The sequence below is a fragment of the Plectropomus leopardus genome, chromosome 15 (assembly GCF_026936395.1).
Source record: "Plectropomus leopardus strain MGB_pleo_1.0 chromosome 15, ASM2693639v1, whole genome shotgun sequence".
Lineage (NCBI taxonomy): Eukaryota > Metazoa > Chordata > Actinopteri > Perciformes > Serranidae > Plectropomus > Plectropomus leopardus.
In genome coordinates, this window is record NC_142190.1 from 34242155 (window position 1) to 34259828 (window position 17674).

Below are 17674 nucleotides of genomic sequence, written 5' to 3' on the forward strand. Positions count from 1 at the left end.
ATGTGCGACCAGGGACGACTGGGCGCAGCAAGCCAGCAGGAGTTCAGTGACAGAGCAGGCAGCCACAAACTCCCTAGTGTCCCTGTCCATGAGAAGGGTCCGGTGAGCTCCTGGGTGGCAGGTCAGCTTGGAGGAGTTTCTCCACTGGAGGACTTGGGAGCGGGCTGTAGCAGGCACGAACAAACAATTAGGTGGTCCACCACCCGGATCCGGTTGAGTTTGTTGCGCCTGTCTCATCACCTCGTAACCCTTTGCTTTTATTTTAGTCTTCCCCTGAGCTGACGGTTGTTGCTGAGTTCACCTCAGAATACACCGCAGTGCCCAGTAATGCCAGCATGTCAAGCACTGATGTATGGCAGTTTGCCCCCTATCTAAAAATTAAAGTACATTTTGGGGGTATTATTATTATATTATATTCAGATTTGAAGGACACCTGACTGCACGTAACTGATCAGCTATCCTATTGTCATTAGTCATTTTGCTACCTGTAGCAACCACAGAATTCTTGAATGTTAGTCGTACATTTCCTGTATTTTGTTGTTGATCTTAATCTTTTATTCAGGAGGTCTCTCTGGTGTATCAGATCAAATATCGAGCAGATTACATACAAACCCACACAAGCACATGCGGAGAAAGGTGATGATAAACAATTAACTCTGAGAAAAAAAAGTTGTCTCAAAGCTTAGATTGGTGTAAAAAAAAAAGGGGGGGGGGGGGCAGGTGCAACACACCTCTGGGGAATGTTTATGCCATCATGTTGCCTCACTGAGAGAAAATAATCTTAATTGAATGAGAGCAAGTCATTCATTTCAGTTTCAGATGTTCTCAGTAGTGCTGATGTTTCTACTTTTAAATGCTGTCACTAGTGTTGTTGTGTCCTCTGTTAAGAACATAATAATATCTTAAATACACATACTAATCCTGTAAATCCATGTCTTTTTTAACTTCACTTTACAGTAAAGAATCTCAAAATACAACAGTTCCCTGTATGCTTGATCACTCTGAAGCCAAAGCAAAAGCTGCAATTGAAAGGTGCTTTAATTTTCTTCCTGGAAACCACGTGATTACTGATCACTTGACACACAGCATAAAAGATGCATGTGCACAGGTTTGGGGCACAATATTATTCAATCTAGAAATGACACATTTGACTGGAACCCCCCTTCCCTCCACCATAGTCTTGATGATGTTCTCCAGGCCATAACTGCTGCAGTAATCACAGATGGATAAACATTTGACATCCAAGTCTCACTGTACAATATGCTGGCCCAAAAAGTTGTCACCAGCAAACCAGCTGAAAGTCACCTTTATAGAAGAGGCTGGGGTAGACACAGTGGCTTCTTTGCAAAGAATTTCTGACAGGTATGCATATAACAGATATGTGATCTGTCAAATCGTCCACATTGTTATTAAGAAAAACACATTATTTTGATCATGAATAATAATGATTTTTGCTTAAGGAATTGTGGAAGGAGCGGTTCATTGAGAGAGGCACACATGGCAAGAGGCCCAAGTACTCATTGTCTGATTTGGACAAGGGCCATTTAAAGTATGTGTTTTTATATACTGTACCTTGTGAGAGAAGGGGAATCCCTTTTTCTGGCAAGGGTTCTTGTGGAGCATAGTTCTCAAGTCAGTCCATCCACATTAATAATTGAGCCTGTTGACAATATATTGGAATTTGGATAAAATGTTTATGTTCAATTATATAACACCAGGTGGGTGTTGGCTATTATTTTTAGAACTGTAGGAGAAATAATGGCTGCCAGCTTGGCCCAAGGTGGATCAGCTCCAGATTTCCTGATGCTTTGGTGCTACAAGTTCCTGTGCAGTGGATCCCTGGATTATAAAAATCTGGACAAAAATGATGTGGAAAATGAAAAACATTTTTTTAGGAATTTAGGATTTTTTAGGAAATTACATAAGTGATTTCATAGGTTTGATGTACGTGCACAGGGTTAGCAGAGTTGAGAAGTTCAGAAGTTTCTGGAAGCTCTTTTGTAATACCTGGAAATGGTCACACTAATGTGTTTACGTCTCATCTCATCCATTCTATTTTCAGGTGGAGTCAGCCACCGAGAGCACACTTAAGACCTTGCAGAAGACATCTTAAACTGTGGGTACACAGGACAGATCTACCTGAAGAAGAAGGAGGACATTGTCTGGTGCGTTTGAATTGTTAATGAATAATGGATTGTGTCAAAGTTGAAGTTTTACATGTGGTGTAATTTTGTCCCCATTTATTTTGATTGATTTGTCTGAAAACAGTGCGATTGTCCTCCATGCAAACCTGAGGCTGCTCCCCATACTCGAGCAGATAAGAAGTGGCTTGCAGCTGTATGGCCTGTGCAATCTTATGGCCAAACACCCAGATTTTTGTCAGCCTCTGTTTGTCCCAGGAGAAGAAATGACTGCAAGTGTCAAAATCTGTAAAACAACATATTACATAGAAGGTGCTCTTTTGAATAGGTGGGGGAAAAAACTGTTTCAAAGATAATAAAAAGAATGTCCAAGGCGACTCTTCTTGAATTAAAAAGCCTTTATTATTATAATGGAAAGTTCATATTGAACAAAACCACCAAAACACTTCAGCCATGTAGGACCTTATTCGGGGTGTGCTGAAAGCACCAGGTTTGCACTGTCTCATTTAATAACAATAATTATAATAATTATTAATATTAATGAGCATCAGCTGGTGTAAGAGAACAACTTAATAGATACAATACAAGTAAGGCAAATTTGTAATTTTTCCCCTCAGGGTCAGTAAATCATAAGAAACCTACATCGGATTACAACAATGGACAATATGTCTAAATAGAAGAATATACATTACAAGTGTTCAAATTCACATATACTATCAAAAATCAACAAAACATTTGATTTTAAAATACATAGTAATTTTTGTTGTTCAATAAGATGGTATGAACCTGGTGCTTTCAGCACACCCCCATTAAGGCCTTGCACGGCAGAAACATGTTGGTGCTTTTGTTCAGCATGAACTTGCCATTTAATAAAGGCTTTTAAATTCAAGAAGTTTGAACAGCATATTGGCATGATTGGGTGTGCTCTTGCTTTAAAAAGGCAGCAATGCAGTCAGTAGTACAAATACCATTTTCACATGTACAATTGAAATCAAGATTTTTTATTTATGATTTAATACAGATTTGAATGCTTCTGACTTTCATGTCAATGTTTCAGTGCAAACACTGAAAGGTTAATGACTTTGTGATGTCGTGTGGCAGGCAGAGTTCAGCGAGAAGCGCACCAACAGGGAACAGGTGGAGGTCACCATCATGAATCATCTCCAGGATTTCCTACAGGAAATGGAAGAAGGTACAATTATTTCAAGATTCCAGATCATTTTTCAAGATCAGTTTTGACCATGTGTATGGTATATGCATACTAGGTATTCGACAAGGGTAAGAATACACTGATGAAGGCAACATAAGACAGAGTACAGGGCAGGACATTCAATTTAAATCTCAGCCAACATCCTTTGGTAGATTGTAGAAGCTCAATGACTTAAATGCATCATAATTGCAGTTAAAATGTTTGATTATTTTGTTCACTTTCATTCAGTGGTTGCAGATGAAAATCCACAAAGAAAGAGAAAAATGCACCACCCTCACTGACGCCAAGATCCTTTCTCCAGTGGGTATCGGGACAGGGTCATATTCCTATCATGCAACAAGAAAAGAGCAGTTTCAAAGTAACAGTGAGGTTCAATCATTGCTGTGATACAGATTATGGCAAGCACAGGATATGCTATTCCACTGTGGCAGTGTGTAGTAGAACCATAACCTTTCCAGTTAAACATATGCGATCATAGGAGGAGTTAAAACTAGTCCTGGTGGAGGCATTCAGTCTTGGACAGGAATTCTTGAATGTGTAGATGTATACTATCTTTTGTCTATTATTAAGTCCCTACAGCTGGGGGAGGGGGTTGTTATGATGGTTCAGGTTTAATGAACCTATAGCACAAGCTTGTTCTGTTAGGCACTGCAACTGATGTCTTTGAGATGTATAAATCAGATCATCGCATGCACTTTTTTAAAATGTATTTGTTTTATTACTGTATGCCATGCACTGATTTTGTTTTACTTTGTTTTAATCCTGTTGGCCCTTGGCCTTTTCTGTAAAATGCTCACTGAAAAAATTCAAGTGAACAAATGTAAATATCGCGACCATAGGATGGTAATGGTGCTGTAGGGTCGACGGCATTTCGAAGCTCCTCCATTTCTTCCTCTTAGCTCCAGGGCAAGGTAACTCTGGGACAACAACTCCAGAGCCAGGTAAGGACTCTTCTTGGGAAATGGCCATCTTCCTGTCTATGTCCAGCTCTTGCAGATCCTAAGATTTAAACAGCAAGCTTAAAGCACCCATTTTCAGTCTGGCATGAATATGATATACAGTATGATTAAATCATGAAAGTAACAAATTAAGTGTGTACCTCCATATTCTCAGGCTCCTCTGTGCTGTGATGCAAGAGTCCCATAAGCCACAGTTGCTGAGGGCTCATACAATATTTCCTTTTGTGCGCATATGAAGGTCTTCACGGAGATGGGGTAGAAACACAAAGTGCACCAGTGTGTTTGAAATGTCCAGTAGCCCATTTTCTTCCAGACTATGCAGAACATCATAATATGTGCTTGTTTCTGCAGTCCACACATCACGCCATAGCCGTTCAATTCTGTAATAGGAAAATGGTTATGAGTTTCTGATTTAGTTCCTCAATATTGTTTTTCACCTTTAAACACTTTTTATTGTATGTTATTGGCATTAAATGCTTAAATTATGATTACAACAAATTGAACCAAATTCAACCATTACTCTTGCAAGTCTTATATACACCAACAGAATTGTTTAATAGAAAATGATGTGAGTCTTGTCAGCATCCTGGATTATTTTAATTTACCTCTGGTTGCAGACGCTTTTTCCAGAGATGTAACTTGCCTGGCCAGTGCCCCTGACAGTGAACATGAACCGGGCAATGTCCACATTCTTGACGCCTTGATTACCTTCCATAAATGTAAAAGAAAAGCATTGTGTCTTACAAAACGTAGTGTATTCATAAAATGTATGCATAAAATTAAAATGAATTAGGTCACAAAAGGTTAATCATAGACTACATGTTCTGTTATGCATACCTGGATGGCAATCCATTCCTCTCTACAGATGTCAAAAAAAGGTGAGGCCAGTAGATGCCTTGTTATTGGTTGCAGGTTCCAGGTACATGATCTAAACACAAACGTAAGAGTTCATTGAATCGAGTACATGCACTGTAAATGCTAACATACAAATTAATTAAATATGATAAGTGAACCAAACTCAGTTTTCATCAACCTGTTATGAACACTACTTTTAAATAAGTAAGTAATAATTTGGGGTTGGAGAACTTGCTTAACTTGATGTATCCTAGTTAAGTCAAATTAGAAAAAAACATTTATTGTACCCAGTGTCCTTTGGGTGTTCTTTCAGACATGTGCAGATATGCCTCTTCTACTTGGCGCTTTCCTAAAACCGGAACATTCCCGCACACGTACACAGTCAACCCATGGATGGTCAAACAGTGCGCCTTTCAACAACCTTTTCAGTTATCGTCGGCGTTGTGGGATTACTTGTGCTTAGTACACTGATTTGGTAAGTACACATTTTATATTTTTGTAAAACGTCGCGTTGTCTTGTTGTTGTGTAGTACTTTGTGCCAGGGAGGAGTGTCGGTTAAATCAAATTCTAATATCGCCGCTAGCAAGCATGCTATTTGACAGTAACTTCAACACTTTTAGAAACAAATGTAGACTACTCTGTTTTTGACGAAATTTGACGTTTTGAATTCAAAGTCATTATGTCGAGAGACAGGTCTCGTAACTTTTTTGGGTGGCGGGATAGGCTTGTGGCATATCCTAGCCAGACATTTGCAAGCTAGCTTGCACTACGTGACAAAATCATACTGAAACTGCATGTGAAATTTACACGGCGGTGCGGACAGGTTTACAAACAGAAGTGAAACGCGGACGCTTCAGAGACTTTTGAAATGCTTTTCAATGAGTGCTCAGAATAAAAAGGGAACAAAGTGAGGCTGGGACGCGCGTCCCTCTCGCCGATAGGCAATCGCCAATCGGCGAGATGGACGAGTGTGGGAGAGAAGGAAAACGTCTGCATGCATGTGGAGAAAGATACATGCACACGAAATGTGCCGATTTTTTTCTTTCTCTTCAGTATTGGTTTGTTTGGTCAAGTACTTGACTTTGTTGGATGTGCGCGGCTGCTCTGCTTATATATGTGTGTGTCATCTCCCCTTGCATGTGATTTCTCCATATATAGTGCTCCCCCTCCACGTTTGATCAACCTGCACTGTTAATTTGAAGTTATTTGAAAATGCATTGATCAACAAACAGTCCAGAGTCTAGGCCTGGCTGTATAGTTGGAGCTGTCTGAAATCAATCATCTGTTCTGCTTTCTTTCTAGATTACATGATTACAGTATGAGCATCCCACAGCACATGTTGCTTTATTCGATATCATTAAATCTGTATCAGTAACCTCAGTTATTAATAGAATTAAGTGAAATTCAGCTGAATGATAGAAATGATGAAAATGTGCATATCTATCATCTACTGCAATAGATTATGAGTGGCACCTTAATGAGGTCTTTTTTGTGAGTTTTCATATTTTTGTGTTGAAAAATTGTCGTATTGGATGGCCATGTACCACCTTAGATTAAGCTTTCCACTCTTTAGAAAGAGTCATTGACTTGAATATTTAAATTCTCTCATAGGATTTTATATTGCAGTAGTATAGTGTAAGTAGGTGTTAAACGTGTGTTTTTGTTTGGCTTTTATTATGTCATTTCCAGAATTAATAATTTGGGGAGAATGATGTATGCCAAACATTGATTATGATCTCCCAACATCCAGTTTAACACCAAGACAATATATATGGTCTTGTTGTTAAAAAAGTGCATTGTCTATCAGAGAGCAGTCCTGTCTTAACTCTGTTCTGGCTTTTTAACCTTTGTGTATACCTGGGGTCATCCTGACCCCAGGTATACACAAAGGTTAACTCTGCCTGGTCACAACCAGGCCATAGTCTGGTGTCTACCCTTCATATGGTTCAGTACATCAAATCTCTTCTTCACTGCTACGTCACAGTGTAGACATGAGTAGAGTTCACAAACATCTTGCTGGCTAAAACATCAGACTATGAATCAGATACGTGATTTGATACCATCACTTCAATATCAGATCTATTTTTTATATAAATTTTTTGACCCGATACTGGCATTGGATCCTTAGATACAGTTAATCACTGAAGTAAAAACCCAATATAGGAATACAGTTAACAAAAGTGCAGGGATTACACTTAATGTTATAACAACCTGGTGTGTTGAAGGTTGGTCATTTATGTGTCTATATTTTGAAATTGTTGCCTGAATTTTTTGTTCTTTTTCACTATCCCCCATTCAGGCTGAAGCAGATGGTCAACTGTCCACACATACCCCAGTCTCAGCAATTAAAGGTATTCACCTAATGCCTCATACACTGAACAATGAATCATTCAATATTTGTATTTGTTTCATGGGTTGGGGTAACAGACATACAGTACAGGCCAAAAGTTTGGACGCACCTTCTCTCATTCAATGCGTTTTCTTTATTTTCATGACTATTTACATTGTAGATTCTCACTGCATCAGGCATCAAAACTATGAATGAACACATGTGGAGTTATGTACTTAACAAAAAAAGGTGAAATAGCTGAAAACATGTTTTATAATCTAGTTTCTTCAAAATAGCCACCCTTTGCTCTGATTACTGCTTTGCATACTCTTGGCATTCTCTCGATGAGCTTCAAGAGGTAGTCACCTGAAATGATTTTACATAACTCCACATGTGTTAATTCATAGTTTTGATGCCTTCAGTGAGAATCTACAACGTAAATAGTCATGAAAATAAAGAAAACGCATTGAATGAGAAGGTGTGTCCAAACTTTTGGCCTGTACTGTATATGAATGTCACTACAGTTGGATTATGAAATTCATTGTACATTTCAATTTGGCTGTTCAAAAATAATCAATTACATTAATTTAAAAATAATTCATTGCACATTTAGTTGTGAATGTTAAAATAATGAATTGCACATTTTAATTTGTGACTCTTAAGAATTTTTTTTTAACTTTTTCTATTTTTTTTTTACATGTGCTCAATGCATGTCTTTTCAGGTCAACCAGAGCAGTATAATCTAATGCAGTGGACTTGTAAGTACTGCACATTTTTTGCTGAAAAGAGAGGCTACTTGCTAAAGCATTACCGTTTAAAACATGGATGCCACACACGGACATCCCTACTCCCATGCCTTCATAAGGAATGCCTCTGCACATTTAAATCTTTTAATGCACTCAAAGTACACCTATCAACATGGCACACTCAAAAGGATGTAGGCAGAAGTGGAGAAACTGCATTTCACTGTCAGTTGTGCAACTTTGTGGAGCCTTGCACAGAAGCAGACTTCTTTACCCATTTACGAAGACATCTTAAGCTGAGGCAAATGGTTACTTGCCCATATCAAGACTGTAACTTTCAGAGTAGTGTTTATTCTACCTTCACTGCACACAAAAGCAAAGAGCATCAGATGCACAAGATTGCATTCAAACCTGAAATTGTTTCAAAAAATATAGTTGAAGAACTTCCAACTAATGTGAGTGTTCAGCTGGAGGAGAGTGACCCTGAAGTTGATGATATTGACTGTGAAGTTGCTGTGCTTAATGAAGATGTGGAGGACATAGAGAATCAGTTGGAACACAATGTAGCTGCTCTTTTCCTGAAAATGTCGTCTATTCTTAACATCTCTGAAACTGCCCTGCAAGAGGTCATAGATCAGATCAACCAAATTTATTTGTTATCACAGCCATTGCTACATTCTTCTATTCGAAGAATTCTGCATACTCATTGTGCAAATGTTGATGATGCTTTAGTGAGTAAGATAGCTCGAGTGGTCGCTGAGAATAATGTATTCCTCAAATTCACTTCAGATGGGGGATCGTTGTCAACTGCTAACAGGCGAAAATCATACACTTCAAGGGAATTCTCTTTGGTCACACCAGTTGAGTTTGTCCTAGAAAATGATAAGCAGACTGTTGTGTATGTCCCCATACTAAAAATGCTGCAAGCATTGCTGAGTGTGGCAAGGCGAGCGGAATCATAAGGTTGCTGACAACGCCACCTGGGGGCTTTCACCCCAGGATATAACGGGACTTCATAAGTTACCAGTTTTCGATTTGAAACAAGGCACGCAGGTCAAAATAACTCCACAGGACGAGAGCGTGATTTCCAATTATAAAAATATATTTTATTAAACAATTATTTTTAACTGAGTAACAGACTAAATGAATCAACATAAAAGATGTTGAAATGATGTGAGGAGCCACTTAAAGGAAATAAGGGACAGGGCTGGGGCTTACCACGACAGCGGTAACAAAAAAAGGAGGGATCCAAAACTACACTTCACCCGTGACACTGCAAACCAAAACGTGAAAAAGGAACCACCACCAGGGGAACCGCTGCCGCTCTGGGCCTCAGCACCTGTCAACAGGAAGAAAACAATATTAAAACCATAAAATCAAGGCAGTCCTCACACACAACATAATCAAAAATAACACCCCAAAGCCAAAAGAAACTATACTAAATCGCAAATTATCAAAATCAAGAAAAGAAATATTTCTAAACAATTAATCCGATATAACAGAAACTCAAGCAATAATAATCCAATGAAAAGAAATAACAAATAAATTCAAACAATAAATCCAATATAACACTGAGACGCAATAATAATCCAATAATAATCAATAAATGTCTGCCACTCTAATTTAAAACAGTCTTGGTGGGTGTGGCTCTGTGGCAATAAAGTTAGGGCGCCTCTGGGCACGCCCGCAACTTTTGGCTAGGCTGTGTTGCCACAGCCTTTGACTGCAGTCAACAGGACCGGATCGGAGAGTCAAATGCAGGCCGACCCGGAGCGCCGAGTCAAAGCGGCTGGAGTCCCACGAAGAGCCACACGGAGGACAGTTACCCCCGCAGAATGGACGAGAGAGGGTCAGCCACGAGCCAAAACAACGCCGAAGCCAAGATGAGCTAAAAAAAGAAAACAAAACCCAGGCCAAAAGGAAGAGCCCGGACACAGAAATAGCCAGGACACATAAAGAGCCAGGACACATAAAGAGCCAGGACACATAAAGAGCCAGGACACATAAAGAGCCAGGACAGCAGCAAGGCTCACAGCGGCGCGTGACGGCCGCGTACGGAGAGCAGGATCAGAGATGTCACCGAGGCAGGAGGAGGAAGCGCACACCCAGACTCTAGCAGCAGCGACAGCCGGGAGAAAACAAATCAGTACACCTCACCCGACCATCGACAGCATAATATATAAAAAAACAGAGAACTGAGCATCTTACCCGCAGAGAGTGCACCACACACACACTGCCCCGAGGGAGACAGCTCGGCTCCAGGTAACACCGCGCTGCCGGACGGAGCGAAACTGAGGTAAGCGCCAGGCCCACAACACAGAATAACTTGAGCAGATCGAGGAGACACAGAGCATGCATACCTTTGTTTGGAGATCTAACCTGCAAACCAGCGAGACGCCACCACACACGCTGTCGGCTCCGTGAAGGAGGAAGAGGAAGCGGAAAGAACGAGACGGGTCCGACCTGGTCTATTTATAGGCGATGCGCAATTGTCTGCCACACTGCCCCTCACGGCAGGGAGCGCAGCGCTATCCTGCCACATGAGCAATAGAGAAATTCTGGAGAAGACCATGGCACATGAGGCAACTTTGTCAGAGGAATACAAATCTTACAGAGATGGTGCCCGCTTCAAAGACAGTGGTTTCTTGAATGTGGAAGAGTTCAGGGTCGCTCTTTGCCTGTATATTGATGATTTTGAGGTGGCTAACCCCTTGGGAACCTCCAGAAAAAAACACAAGCAAACTGCCATCTACTGGGTACTTGGCAATTTACACCCTAAATATCGCTCGTCCCTTCATTCCATTCAGCTTGCTCTGCTTTGCAAGGTCAACAACATCAAAGTCCATGGTTATGGTGAAATTCTCCGCCCTCTCATTCAGGACGTTGTTTTTCTTGAGCAACAAGGCATTTATGTTGAACAGTTGGGAGCCACTGTTAAGGGCACAGTGTTATTTGTGGCATCAGACAATCTGGCTGCCCACTCTTTGGGAGGGTTTTTTGAAAGCTTCACAGTTAGCCAAGTGTGTCGATTCTGTATGGCCAAGCGGGAGGAAATGCAGTACAAGGAAGTACGGACAGGCTTATTTCAACAAAGAACAAAAGAAAACCATGACAAACAGGTGCAAGAGGTGTCACAGGATTCAACCAAGGCTCAACAATATGGTGTGAAAGGAAGCTGTCCACTTAGTGAAAGCTTGCAACATTTTCATGTGGTTGATGGTTACCCTCCAGACATTTTGCATGATCTTCTGGAGGGTATTGTTCCAAGAGAATTGGCCCTGTGCTTTAAGGCACTGATATCTAAGGGAATTATCTCCCTTGAGGCCCTGAATGATGCTATTAAACAGTTTCCATACACATTTTCTGACAGAACAAATAAACCCCAGCTCATTCCAAAGACCTTCTCCTCAAAGTCAACAATTGGAGGAAATGGCCACGAAAATTGGACTCTTCTCCGACTTCTGCCATTACTGATTGGTCAACACATTCCAAACGGCGATGAAACCTGGGAGGTTTTAATGACCTTAAAAGATGTGGTGGAATTGTCAATGTCCACAAGCTTTACAGAGGAGTCCTTGTGCTTTCTTGATAGCAAAATCTCTGAACATAGACACTTGTTTCAGAAGGTTTTCCCGGGTGAAAAGCTACGACCAAAGCACCACTACGTTGAGCACTACCCTCAGCTAATTCGAACCTTTGGTCCTCTATCTGATGTGTGGACAATGCGTTTTGAGGGGAAACACAAATTCTTCAAGAAAGTTGTGCATCACTCTCACAACTTTAAAAACATACCCCTTACTTTAGCAAACAGACATCAGAAAATGATGGCCTTCCATTTAGCTGCCACATCTTTTTTTAAGCCATCTGTCGAAATTCACAAAGTGAAGTCTGTGATGGTTTCCTCATTTCCGGAAAATGTGCAGAACTGGCTCAATCAAAGGAACAACCAGCTGAACACAGTACTTGTAGCTTCCTCTGTCTGCATTGATGGCATTAAGTACAGTGCTGATATGGTCATTTCTGTTGGATCTTGTGCAGGGCTCCCAGATTTCAGACAAATCGCAAAGATTGTCGTTATCAACACTGATGTAGCATTTGTCTGCAGACTGATGACCTCATGGTATTATGAGCATCTTAGAGCGTATGAGCTCTGTCACAGCCATTTGCCAACCTTCTCAGTCACCCAGTTGTCTGAACTCAATGATGTGTTTCCTCTGTCACTTTACAGAGTTCATGGCAAACAGCTTGTTACACTCAAACGGTATATATTATGCTGAGTGTATTAAACACCGAAATGTTGCATGTCTTAGATAAATTCTCATTTTTTCACAGGAGGTGACATAAAAATGGACCAAAGATTGATGCTGCGAGTTGTCATAGATGATGACAATATAAGGAAGCTAACATTAAATGAGAGACCGGATTCCATTGAAGAATTAAAAACACAGCTGAGGGATAAGCTGTTGTTGCAGTATGACTTCAAACTCCAATATGAAGATCCAGACTTTAATAATGCACTATGCAATTTGACTCAAATAACAGATTTGCCTGAAAGAGCTACACTGAAAGTAATTCCTCTTGTGCATCTCGAGTTGACCTCCCTGTCTTCACCCACCGAAGAATCAGACTGCAGCACAGCAGACACTGAGATCTTGTCCATTGCTGGATCACCACCTTCGCTAAGAAGACAGTGGCCAGAGTTCTTCGACATACCCAATTTCTCAGTGGATGTAGAGTACAGACTGAGACAGGCAGACCTTTCATTCATGAAAGACCGTCTCCCAATGACTCCATCACGAGATATGAAACATGACATACTGGAGAAGCTTGCCGAAACTATGTACAGTTTCAAGGCTTACCCTGACGATGATGACTTCAGCAGTGTTGCAAAATCACTGATTAGCAAGCACCCCAGCCTCACTGAACCTGGTCCCCAGCCAGGATGGTATGGCTGGAAGAACAGCCTTAAATTCAAGATGGCCAACTATCGAACAAAGCTACGAAAAGCAGGATGTGATGATGTAATGATCAATGGGGGTAAACGAAGTAAACGCAACCCAGAGGGAGAATCATCCCGCAAGAATATCAAGCGGCCAAAAAGAGGTGAAGCCAATTATTTGCCTAATTTACCTGACGGACATGATGAAAGAAGCCTTGAAAATGCCAGAAAGATTGTCATAGGGGAATTGAAGAAAAAAATACCCAATGCCACTCTAGTCTCGCAAATGATGGATCAAACATTCCCACTGCGCAGAAGGGAGATAGTGACACAGGAGCCTGATGTGCAGAGCATGGTTGAACGATGGCCAGCACTTTTCACTGAGAGACAGGTAAGCTATGGCCTGCCTTCCCCCATAAAGTTTCCAGCAGATCAAATCTCAGTCAGAACATATCAAGCTGTGAGGCCAGAAATCTTAATACATTTGGCTGGCTCATCATCCTCAAGAAAAAACAGCTCTTGCACTTCATACAAATCAGTAAAATGTTTTCAATAGCAGTATGTGTACTAATGTTATTTGTGTAATAATATAAATAGTAATGTATTATTCACCACAGTTTCATAAGTTAAGTTCTTAAATTTGCTGCAGTATTAATTGAATGATGGTCAGCTTAATGTTGCTATCCCTCTCCCTCCTTCCCCTCTCCATTTTTTTAGGTTTTTGCTGAGTTTAATCGCATCGCCAGTAAGAATCTTGAAGGAGACTTCTATGAAGCCCTAGACCAACACACCCCACGCTTCATTGATCTTTTCAAGTCCAAAAAAGGAACTACAGGACAAAAACTGACAGACATGATGCAGCACATCAACTGGGTGGTAAGGGTTCTGTTGTGTTTTTTCAAGTTTTGACTAATTTACACTCCAGCATAATGGGTGGTGGCAATGCACCTTAGGCCTGTGTCACATACCATTCACACCGCCTACCTCTCTGCTTTGTTGCGGCTGCATGCTGCTTTGGAGAGCAAGCGAGACAGATGTACTTTTTTGGTGACCGTACCAATGATATGTACCCATAAATGCACTAACTTAATCACTTCAACAATTTAATCATGCCTTTTAAAATCCTATCGCACCACCTATACCAGTTGTGGACTACTCATCCAACAGGTTTTTATGTCACTCTCAATCTGTCATTCTTAGTAACAAGTAAGTACAACAATATGGTAGTTTGCACATTTCAAGTGAGTGCTTTTTCTGCTTAATGCAAGCACAGGGGCATTTCATTTGAAATTTAATTGAAATGTTGAGTTTGTACTAACATAAAGAAAATGTTTACAGGGAAAGTGGGATGTGTAAAATGAGGTATTTAGATATTACCAGTTATACTAATAAAACTTAAAGCCCTGTCTCTAATATAAGCCTGCACTTAGAGTGAATACAGAACAGTGTATCAACACATATTCCCACCACCCTTCAAAATGCTACAAAGTTCTGAATCAGGGTTTCCGCGGGGCATTAAAAAGCATTAATAGTCATTAAATTGATTTTGCGAAAATTAAGGCCTTAAATGGCATAAAAAAGCATTAAATTTGACTGGCTGATTTCTGCAGAAACCCTGTTAATTTATATCTGTTTTCTGTGTATTTTTAGTCATCAGATGTGACAGCACTTCGCTCTGTTGTCCTCAAAGGCCTTCCTGTTGTACTTGGTGATGACTCCAGTGAAGTCTACAAGACTTGCTTTGTAAGTAACATATTGAAAGAAGAAAGAAACATATTGATCTCAATTTATTGACAAATCATATTTACTATATTTAAAATATAATTATTTTTAGTTGATCAGAATCAGGTGGATTCTGATTCTGATCTCACTCATAAATGATCACAATCCCTAGTAAACTGGTTTATAGTACATAATGTAATTAAATTAAGGATGTGAATTCTCCTATCTCAAACTTGAAAAACCTCCAGTCTACAGAATTAAAATACAGTGTGAATGAATTTGGGGTTGCACCAGGGGATTTATTTCCCCAAAAGAAGGCCAGATTCAAAAGGTAGTTGTGTGTGCTTCTTTTGCAGGATACAGCGAAAGAAGAGGCACTCGCCTCAGTGACAGTTGGGGTGTTGACTGTTGTCAACGAAGATGCTCAACAGCAGGGTCTAAACGCAGTGCACCTCCAGCCCATCTCCACTGCCATCGTAATTGAGGGAAGTACTGTCATGGACAATGTTAGAGACTTTCCCCAGGCAGTCTGCCTCATATTTGGCCTTATGTATGCCCTTCACTTAGATTACCCAAAATGCATGGCAAACACATTCAAATTCATTCAAGCAGTCATGCTTGGATTGGGAAACAAAACCCTCCCTCCAAAACTGCTGACTTTGAAAAACAAACTACTGATGTAGGACAGTTGATAAAGTGCCAAAACTCAAAGTCTTAGTGAGAATATTTTTCTTATTTCTAGTCAAAATGTCTAATTTCTAAACAAAAATGTTATTACACTTGTAAAAAAAAATACAGTGAAAATTTAATTTTAACTGAAATGTTTCAAATATATTTGTAGTGTTTGAAAAAGAGAGTTATTTATTGTTTATGGTTATTTAATCACTGTTGCGCAGTTTAGACCATTAAACCATGTTGATTGTAGTTCCAGTTTTGATCACTATTGTTATCAGAGAAATCTGACCTGCTAGCTTTATCAGAGCTCGAGCTCATGTTGTTATTTTGAAGAGAGAAAGAACAGGAAATGTTTGTTTTTAATGTGCATTTGTCATTATGTTTCAGGTTGTTACTTTGCTCCTTAGAAAGTATAGTCACCAAACATAACACTAAGCTACAGAACTAAAAAATATTTCACAAAGATTCTCTGAAAGAGATTTGCTCTCATAGTATTATTTCATGTAATTATTTCAGGAACATAATTGTTTTTTTATATTGTGCATTTTTGTTGAGAGAGGTTATTTCTTTAATGTTTTTCTTTGTCCAAAACAGGAACATGTTCCCAGGTCAGTAACAGTTATTAGGTCAATAGTTTAAGCTAATGTTTGTAATCAAAATGCTGATAGTTCATTTTATACGGAGCATTAACAAAACACTCTTCAGCCTGTCAAGAGCCAGTGTCTCCCATTAAATGCATTGTTGAGCATTTTAAAATAAATTTTAATTCCACTGTTAATGCATTGAGTGTTCTCCATTCATTGTGTTTTTGGGGGTCATTACTGTTAGATAATGTATATTTAATGAATTAGCGTGTCCTATTGTAGATTTCTTTTAGGTCAAGAAGCAAAACTAAAGAGAATTAAGCTATCACTTGAGTACTGGAAGCTCACAATAATTAAGTTACTGTAATCTAATTTATTTAAGTTTATTTGAGTACTGCAAACTCAAAATAAACAAGTTACTGTAATCCAATTATTTAAGTTAATTTGAGTACTGCAAACTCAAAATAAACAAGTTACTGTAATCCAATTATTTAAGTTAATTTGAGTACTGCCAACTCAAAATAAACAAGTTACTGTAATCCAGTGTGTGTTTTATGCATGGCTAGTGTGATCTATTAATAACCAACGATTTATTGCAGCAGAGGTAACAACATTTGTGTGACCCATCAAGGTAAATGGCCAACAGTTGCCAGAAATGACCTCATAAAAGACCTCAGTCTTCCCATGACAAGTCGATAGCAAAGATGTGGCATTTCAGCCTTGATGTTTGACACTACAGTGTCTATCTCCTGGTCAGACATTTTACTATAAGACTCTGACACAGACAATCCAAATTCAGACATACAGGCAATTTTTTAATGCATGGGATGGGCAGTTGGGTGTCTCTTAAGGCCTTTAACTTGTCCTCTTGGATGACAAATTTAGGGTGTCCTCTTACCACTTGAACTGACTCCAGCTCAATGAATGAGACATGTTGTTGTTCTTCCATCTGACTTCTCACCTGATGGTACAGCTCTCTAAGGGTTTTTACAATATCTACAGGTATCTCTATCTGTTCTGCCAGTGCATTCATAATTATATATTCATGTGTGCAGACAAAGTGCATATAATCCAGGATATGGCAGGATGGCTGAGGATGTATTGCATCTTTTCATGCAACTTCTCTAAAAGCTGATGTCTCAGCAAGTCCTGTATGAAGAGCAATTAAAAAATAAAAATTAAATGTACAGTATTAGTTTTGTCAACAATATGACCGGGGTTGAGGAGGGAAGCAACACTGGTGTGAAAATGCCAGCACAGCTAAGGCCAGTGATAAACTTGGCCATCCTGGAGAGCTCAGTTTAGGCATTATTAACACTAATTTGTGTCAGTGAAAATAATTGTCTCAGTGTAAATAAGTGTACCCTAATCACACATTGAGACTCTAGTTGGGAATTTTGGACAGAGTCATATTGCTGTTTGATTTGATATCATTTTCAGCTGATTCTATGACGTCCTTCATTTGGGCATGCATATCTTGCTAATGCTAGAGCAACTGTACCGGTGAAAAATCCAG

At 39.7% G+C, this 17674-nt stretch overlaps 2 protein-coding genes, 1 long non-coding RNA gene and 1 pseudogene across 4 annotated transcripts; 2 read left to right on the top strand and 2 right to left on the bottom strand.

The window, feature by feature from the left end:
• On the top strand, window positions 1–3829 carry LOC148187359 (uncharacterized). Its single transcript, XM_088088894.1, has 9 exons — window positions 1–102; window positions 267–350; window positions 1461–1549; window positions 1743–1869; window positions 2095–2165; window positions 2269–2413; window positions 3243–3333; window positions 3407–3419; window positions 3640–3829. Exons 1-9 carry the CDS (start codon window positions 1–3, stop codon window positions 3827–3829), a joined length of 912 nt encoding a protein of 303 aa, XP_087945020.1.
• LOC148187360 (uncharacterized) lies at window positions 3160–5235 on the bottom strand (annotated as a pseudogene). Its single transcript, XR_015778978.1, has 4 exons — window positions 5147–5235; window positions 4916–5025; window positions 4451–4690; window positions 3160–4350 (listed from the first exon to the last, which is right to left on the bottom strand). The product of XR_015778978.1 is annotated as an uncharacterized LOC148187360 (transcript).
• A 4084-nt stretch (window positions 5236–9319) lies between these two features.
• Window positions 9320–10780, bottom strand: LOC148187361 (uncharacterized). Its single transcript, XR_015778982.1, has 2 exons — window positions 10447–10780; window positions 9320–9577 (listed from the first exon to the last, which is right to left on the bottom strand). It is a non-coding gene; the product is annotated as an uncharacterized LOC148187361 (long non-coding RNA).
• A 1802-nt stretch (window positions 10781–12582) lies between these two features.
• LOC148187362 (uncharacterized) lies at window positions 12583–16284 on the top strand. The gene is made up of 4 exons (XM_088088812.1): window positions 12583–13568; window positions 13895–14053; window positions 14828–14920; window positions 15256–16284. Exons 1-4 carry the CDS (start codon window positions 12585–12587, stop codon window positions 15580–15582), a joined length of 1563 nt encoding a protein of 520 aa, XP_087944938.1. The 5' UTR covers window positions 12583–12584; the 3' UTR covers window positions 15583–16284.
• The last annotated feature ends 1390 nt before the right edge of the window (window positions 16285–17674 follow it).